Source organism: Cyanistes caeruleus, chromosome 1, assembly GCF_971803275.1.
Source record: "Cyanistes caeruleus chromosome 1, bCyaCae1.hap1.1, whole genome shotgun sequence".
Taxonomy (NCBI): domain Eukaryota; kingdom Metazoa; phylum Chordata; class Aves; order Passeriformes; family Paridae; genus Cyanistes; species Cyanistes caeruleus.
In genome coordinates this window covers 104,809,376-104,817,762 of record NC_141701.1, presented here as the reverse complement: position 1 = coordinate 104,817,762, position 8,387 = coordinate 104,809,376, and the positions used below count along the sequence as shown (strand labels likewise).

The 8,387-nt window shown below is 40.1% G+C and overlaps 1 protein-coding gene across 1 annotated transcript in view; it reads right to left on the bottom strand.

Moving 5' to 3' along the window:
* Positions 1-1,344: 1,344 nt before the first annotated feature.
* Positions 1,345-8,387, bottom strand: part of STAC (SH3 and cysteine rich domain) — a 69,979-nt gene continuing 62,936 nt past the window's right edge. The window contains exon 11 of the mRNA XM_023919458.2: positions 1,345-4,392. Within this exon, the coding sequence (XP_023775226.1) occupies positions 4,294-4,392 (99 nt within the window). The 3' untranslated portion in view covers positions 1,345-4,293. The remainder of the gene's footprint in view (positions 4,393-8,387) is intronic.

Sequence of the window (8,387 nt, the reverse complement as noted above, 5' to 3'; positions counted from 1 at the left end):
GGGAAAATATTTATTCTCCTTGCATTGCAAAATGTAGTGTGCAAAATCTGGATGATAATTTGGGACCACATTTATTATGAAATGCCTCAAATATGAAATTAAACACTTGTATTGGTCTGATCCTATTTGTAGTAGAGCAAAGTACAGAAGGAGTATACATGGGAATATCATTCACACTCCTTCCTCCTTATATTTTATGTGTTCTATTTAGGAAGTGACCCTTACCCACCAGCCAGTAAAGGAAATTCTATGAAAAGCGGAAAAAATGCACCTCTTTTCTCATTTCTAATAATAATCATGAGCAGTACCTTCAGAGGTATGGTAAAAAGGTACAAGATGTGGTAGTCAGGTGTTATCTGGTACAGATATAAATAGATCAGACAAATGACATCATAGGTTTTTTGGGAGAACAGTAACACTGACGAGCCTTTTGCATTTTACTGATGAACTTTAGTCCCTATGGCATTCAAGGGTTCTTTTGAACTTTGGATTTAAATGGGATAAGATTGATATGGCATACTGCATTTATTCAGCATCCTTTATGGAAAGAAAGATGTCTTTTAAATGCTCAATAAATCAGACTTGTCTGCACATATTTAAAATAAATGAGTTGGGTTCATTTTACAAAGACATCTGTCTAGTTCCATTTTAGAAAACCTACATGGTCTCCAGTGGCTTCTTTAGGAGGTTGCAGCTCTTCCAAATCCCTCATGACACTTTCTGGCAACCCTGTGCATGTTCCTCTGATGACACTGAGTGCTATATTTAGTCAATTGAATGTTGACAAATAATTAGAAAAAAGGGCTGTAAGCAATTCTAAGGTATCTAATGTTTGTAGCCGTAAGTGAAGTAATTTCCCCGGGGCAATGAAGCTCAACAGCGTTGTGCTGCAGCACTCTTCTCCAGATGGAGCCACTGAGTCAAAATGGCCAAGTGCAGGAAGAGGTCATAATAAACTGTGATATTGTGTTATTTACTGATGGGAGAATATTATGATTTTGGCAGCTCATAATTCATGTTGGTCAGCTCTTGCTAGCACAGAGGAAAATATTCTATAGGCAGTTTTATGCTGTGATGAGATGTTGAATGGCTAAAACTACTTTCTGATATGCCAGAAACAAGTGTTCAGTGTGGCCCCACCACAAAACTTCCCCCTGAGTCTACGTGTTACATACAATGCAGAAACACGTTTGGTTTGATAAGTGTGGCAAATGCAAATGCTGTAAATTTTAAATGGAAATGCTCAGTAACATCTGTTGCTGATGGATTTAGTGACTCTTCTTCAAGGTGGGTAACCAAAAATTCCATAGTCTTATGCAAAAAGCCATGACACATACACTTCTCTTCTCCTTCCAACCATCACATAGTCTTTATTAAGCAGAATATTAAATTAAATCTGAGCAGCATTTATCTTCTAAAATTCAATTTTTCTGAACATATGTCAGATAAAATCCATTCCATCTTCTGTCTGATTTTTAACTGCTTGCTAACACAGTACCTATTGCAAACTGCATATGGTAGTAAAAAAAGTGATGAGATACTTGTCTGGATTCAGAGTAAGGCATCCAAAATAAATTTGAGTAAAATGACCTTAATTTAGCAAAGTACTTCAGCTTTAAGCATGGAAATAGCCAATGAATCACATGCTTAAAGTAAGACTCATGTACGATATGTACCTCTTGCTAAATTAGGCATAAATTACATCTACATATTGAATGGCAGCAAAAGCCCAGTAAAAAGACAAAACCAACCAACCAACCAACCAAAACCACAAAGAAAAGATAAACATGAAAGCTTTGGTTCAGAAGCAATAGTTTCTCAGATGTAATGCAGTCCACATAAGGCCTGTTTTGTTTTTACTCAGTCACTTTATTATTTATTGCTCAGTATCAAAAGGAATAAAACTGACATTGATTAAAGGCCATTGTGATTTGTAGGTAATATTCATATAATTCTTTGAATAATATGATGCACATTGTAAGGATAAATCAAAGTCATAGCAGGTGGAAAAAGGGGGGAATCACAGTATGATGCAATCATGTAAACAATAGCACATATATATAGATTAATAGAGATTTCCTTTTGTCCACTTGACAGGCCTGATCAAAAGTAGCAAATATTTTAGTTGTAACAAACAGTCGAGTTTTTCCTTTGAATGGGTGAATATATATTAAAAAAATAATCTTATAAAGCAGAGTGGATTAATATGTCTCTACTACTTTTCCTCTTGATCCTTAAGGATTATCAGAATCCTCTCCCACTGAGTTTATTGTTAACTTATGAAAATGAGCTGAACAAATGTTGTTTGAAGTGGGAAAAAAACCCCTGCTAATATTCCCACAGAAGATATGAAATCAGATACTTTTGATCAGCCAGGAGTTGTTAATAATCAGTATGGACTGGTTGCATTACAAAGGTCCATGTTTCAGCATCTGGCAGCCCTGCAACTTCCTCTGCAACTAAATGATGCAAAAGAGCTGCAAAATATGTATCTGAGAGGCTGAAGACCAATCTTCTCTGAGAACTTCTGGCCAAGTGTAGAGTTCACTTGGATTTTACAGTGCTTTGAGCAAGATCAGCTTTTCAAATAGGGCAACTCAGCTACTGAGACCTGGGCTATGCAGCACAGATTCAACCTGACTCAATATATGGGAACAGGACCAGTAGCTGCTTTTTTAAGAAAGGGCATCAGCTTTGCAAAGGCCTATACTAGCCTGGCATGCAGTATCAGGATTTAGGACACCAATTTGTGGTTAGTCACAGAAAAGACAGGCATTCAGTTTCAAGCTAGTCAAAGAAGGCATGAATTCAGCAGGGAGCTTTAGGATAGGGCTTAATCTCTATGTCATAATACATGCTAAGCTGTTTAAGTGTATTTGGTGCAATTACATCCAATTAAATACTTGGAAATTAGGTTCTCTGTCTTCAAATATCATAGGGCTCCTGCTCTACAACATAATTGGCACTGACTGACTTGTGTAATTCAGTCAGGACTCACAGGTCCCACAGAGTGCTCCCCAGTACTGCAAGGTTCTTGTGCCCAGAACACATTTGAAGATGGAGGCTTATAAGGACAAAACATGGATGTTTGCACAGTCTCACTAGCATGGAAAAGACACAAAGGATGATCATGGTGGTTTATGCCAAGGCAAAATTTACATCGGTGTATCTACTGCTGAATCTGCAAAACTTCTATTTAGAAAATGGAGAAGAGAGCTTTGGTGTGTGAATACACCATGAGGCTACTCAGTGCCTTTCTGTCATGAGTTCTGCATTGTGATAATTACAGACCTCAGTCCTGTGTGCAGCCTGTCCTTTCCTAACATTTTCAGCCTTCCAGTGGGTTATATAACTGTTTTATTTTTTATAAATAGGATTAATATATAAAATGTTTTAAGTGCAATAAACACAGAAAAAATATAAAATGTTTCAAGCCTGTGGCTGTCTCCCAGCACTTTACCCATTTTCTGTATCATCAGATAAGGGTGAAGGAAACACAGGGTGATGCTTCCAAGCAGACTTGTGAATCCAAGTACCAGAAATTTTTGACCTTTGAGAGCAGCCAAAACACACCCAACATACGCTGAGAGCTTTTGTTCATATACAGAGGAAACAAAGGACACACAAATTCGCTACTCTTTCCTATGGGAAGATTGCACAGAAAGAGAAAGTTGCCAGCTTCCAGGGCACAGTGCATTTCTCGAACTGACATTCACACGGTGTCTCCAAACTGATTTGTTATGAGACTAAACAACAGGACTAAATGATTAAACTCGGTTGGTATTGGGGACAAAACTGTAGAACCACAGCCACACTTTACTACAAGCATTGGACTGTAGTACAAGGACAGTTTGAACGGTATTTTCCCCCCACCCCCAAAACACACACTTCAAACAAGAAAGCAGTCCAACAGTTTTCTAAGACACAAGAACAGGATGCCAGTTTAGTCCTTCAGAACAAGCTGTCTGTCTCCATCAGGGCTGTAGCAGCCATCTTGCGCCCGAAATCAGCCCAGGCTTTGTTTTTCTCCCTCCCTTACCTTATTCCTGTTCGAATCCGAGGACCTTTCATTTCCCAGGTGGTTTCTGACTACATTTTCTTTCAAACATTCAACTTTTCATATTTTTTGTGTTGCTGTGGCAGTCTAAATGTCTTTTTCTTCATGTTGTTGCAGTTTTCTCACTATTTCCCTGAACATCTGCAAGACAGCCCATCTGGGTTGACACAGTGTGAGATGAGGCAGACAGGCATTGCCAACAAAGGGCTCCCACTGCAGTGAGTGGGCTGTTGGAATCAGATGTTTTCTAAGACATCTGTGGGGACAAAGCCTTTCTTCTTCCCGCTGTATACCTTGATAAAGCCATCGTGTTCCTTTTCAGAAGTCACACAAATCTGAATATAAAAAAGGTATGAAAACGTTAAACTCTTTGCCGTGATCAAAGAGACAAATTATGCCAGGGTATTTATCAGGCAGGTTAGACATCCTGCTGGTTACTTCCATAAGTAGAACAATCCCTATTGGACTCTCACTGCTTTGATAAGAATCTCAAACTCACACATTTAGAGAGTTATCTTTCCCCCATCTCCCTGAAGCGCCACATAAGCATGAGAGATATCAAAATTGTTAAGAACTTTGTGGTGGATAAAAGATTCTGAAACTTGAGTTTTGACTTCAGTGTACTGTAATGATCAGTGTAGCTGTCTCTGCATGAGAGAAATGGGTATTTCAGATCACAAGCTATCTGACTCCCTCAACGCCTGGTGATGAAAAATAATTGTGAGTCACTTGTAGCAGCTGACCCTAATGCAAGCATATTCTCTTTTGCTTGTTAAGGAGCCTGGGTACTTCTGAGACAGGCAGTGGATTATGTTATTTACTCAGCCCTCGCACCTGCAGATGTCTGTTTTGGATACCAAAATGTGTGACCCGAATCCAGCTCTCTGAAAGTGTTTCCATAACACCTACTCCATAAGGAAGCAGTCGTGAAATCATGTGGTCTTTATAATAGCACAAACATTAGATTGTGGTAAAGGTTTTCATTTCCTCCTGACCTTTGTGTCTCAGGTATTTCCACTTTAAGGAAACATCTTCTTAAGGAATCATCTTCTTGAAACATCTGGAAAAGGCCGAGCCATTTGAAAGCCTAGTAGCACAGGCACTTTAGACTGGGCACAGCACCACACCAAATAAAGACTTGTTTTCAAAAGTCTGTGCCAAAGAACTATATATTTCCTACTAGTCAAACAATGTTAAAATATGGCTGGAAAACTGACGGTCCTATTGAGACCACTCCACGGACTGATTTCTCATGATGTCAGTGCCAGCCCTCTATCTGAACTAACACTCATCTCTGTCTGATAAGTATTTACAATGTTTATTTACAATAATTCAGAGAATATGAAATGAACAAAAATAGCTCTAAAGTGTTCCTGGATAAATCCATTTCAGCATGACTATTATGGGTGACACCTAAATACCACTTCTTAATTCCAGGCCAGCTTGTCCTGCTGTTGCATACATAAAATTTATTAGCAGCACTGATGCTGCCAGAAGGAAATGAAAGGTTATGAGAAGGAGGTGAAGCTGCTTAATATTTACCACCTCTAGTATTTGGAAATAGGGTGGTGCACTGTACCTGCAAACAAAATCTTGGAAAGTAAATGGACTCATTAATTTTCTTACTTATCCTGCCTACTCAACACTAACTGAATTGGATCCCTGGGGCAGAATGGCTGAGCACACCAACAGGGCTGACATGCAATTAGAAAGAATAATGTATTATTGTTTGGGCTAAATCACATGGTAAGCGTGGGAGAGGTCTAGAATTGATGCTGTCTGGTTCAATTGATGCTGTTGAAAAACAGCCAAGCTCATTTATATAATGAATCCCCAGCGCAGCATCAGCTTCCTCCACTGTCATATCACCGTTCAAAACAGAGAGGTGCAAAGCATGTGGACAGAAAAAGGTGTTTCTAACTACTGTTACATGTTGGTCTCTGAGAAAGAAATGATGAGAGAAAAAGCCTACAAGGAAACCAAGACTAAGGGTAGTCAAGTATGGAAGACAATCCAAGTCTGGGAAATAGCATTAGCTAAAAGTTCCCCTTCTCAGCTGATCCCTACTGCCATGAGCCTTTGCAGCTTTCCATAACTAGTTGGTTAAAAGGTGTGATTCACTACATCATTGTGTTTTTCTCCTGAAGATGATGAAGGCTGAAGATGTCTGAAAGACATCTAGCTTTTTGATAGGACGCCTAAAATAATTACGTATCCAGCAGGTCTACATTTCTCACTAACCCTGACACATTTTTTTTCCTTGAATCTTCCAGTGCTGTGCAGATCATATTGGAAGAACAGAGTGGTTTTCCCTGTTGTCTTGTATTGTCAGCAGAATGATTTGTGGATAAAAGAAAAATACTGAGTTTTCTGAGCACTGTTTGTTTTTGGAGTGAAAAATATGGTGGATTTCTTCTTTTTTCAGTGGTGTGGGGTATTATTTTTCTTGTTCTTTTGAGTGCTCCTTGATAACAGTGAGAGTGCTCTGCTACAGCAATAACTTTAGATCTTCTCTGGGCATGAAGAGTACAATGCGTTATGTGAGAACTCTCACTCTACCAATATATAGATCTGAATTCTCCCAAATTCCCGCTGAAATTCTCTCATACTAAGACACTAAGCCTTGAATGTGCGACACCCCACATGGCAGAGTTCTTTCCCACTAACTTCCAAGGAAGGGTAGGTCTCAGGAACAGGGTAAGCTTGGCCACAATATGCCACACTTTGATAATCCTGTGTGACTCAGGAGGTCTCCTGGGTCTGTGGCAGCTGCTGGAACTTTGCAAAACCCTGGAGCTGCTTCAAATTCTGCAGTTTTCAGAGAAGACTGAATAAAACACCGGCCACTTTTGCTCTCATCTATTTCCACTTTTGCTCTCATATCCTTTTATTTATGCTGCCAAGGATTTCACCCACAAGTTGTAGCCAGGAGATTCAGCTCTTGATTTTCTTGCATGGGTGTAATTTCAGAGTAATCCCAGATGAGGACATGGTAGCATCCAGAGCTTTGGATTTCACCCAATGAATCAGGTGTTGTTGAGGATTAGCCCTGATGAGAGATGGCAAAGATTAAGGTTGTGAAGGCATGAGGAGCCACAGGGACAGACAGGTGGCCATGGTGGTTTTCTGGATAAAGCTGGAAACTGTTTAAAGTGTCAACTACTCAGGCTGGGATGTTTTGAGTGGCAGGCTGCTGGCCAGACTAGAAAAGTGAGCCAGAGAAACCACTCTCCAGTGAATTTGGTAGGAACACAAAGGGGGACAGTTGAGATTTTCCCCCTGCACTCTGGCTCAAGAGATTAGTAGTGAGTAAGCCACAGGACAAGAAACCACATCTCAGGCTATTTCTCACTCAACAAGTTATCTTCAGAATTATCTGAAAGTAGGATCTATCATTATAAAGTTACTTCCCCATTCTTTCATCTCATTTTCTTTAAAAAATAGTCAAAACACTAAAAAACTCAAACATTCAGATTGTGACTGTTGTCTGAACTTGACAATGGCCGCCCTGAGAATTTTTTATCTGTCAGTCAGCCCTGAGCAGGTGGGGGAGATGAGCAATTAGGAAATTGTCCTTTGACCTGCATGGTCTTTCCTGTTCTTCTAAATCCTATGCTTTGAATTTGGGCTTAAATGGCCAGTTCTCTTTGGGAGTAATTTTGAACTTCCTGCAACTTTTTGCAGCTGTCTTCTCTTCTTTCTTCCACATAATTAACCCATCTGACAGCCACAGACTGGTTCTGATGAAGTCGGACTTTGGTTATGAGGGCAGTACAGTTTCAAGAGCTGTCTGGGGGCCCACAGAGAGTGCCAGGTCAAGAGGTCTGCAAGTTCAAGCCTTGTGTTTGCAAGAATGACAGCACAGGGATACTGTGAGCTTCTACATCTGCTGCTGCCAGTGCACTGAGGTCCTTGCCTACGTGAACCTTGTGGATGGAAATGCTAAGCAGTTCAGTTTCCATAACCATATAGTTGTAGTGTAAATGATGATGAAGGGCTTATATCAGTTGTTTCACTAACTTTTGGACTGAGATCACTGTCTTGTTTTACCTATATCACTTAAGGTTTTAAAGAAGACCTGGACTAGATTGGATGCATAATGACCTGTGCCCTTGTTTTGGACTCTGGAAAATCTTTTGTGCCACTCAGCACACCTGAATGAATGGGGACACCCATCCCTTTTCAGCAAGGCTGACGTCAATGGAAATCAGAGAGAGCTGGAAAGCGACCCTGTTCTCTTTCAGCCTAGCTGTGAAGTGCATCACTTAGAGCTGGGGACCACATGAGGAACTGCAACATCACTTTCAGTGATGAGTTTGCCTTTGAAGTG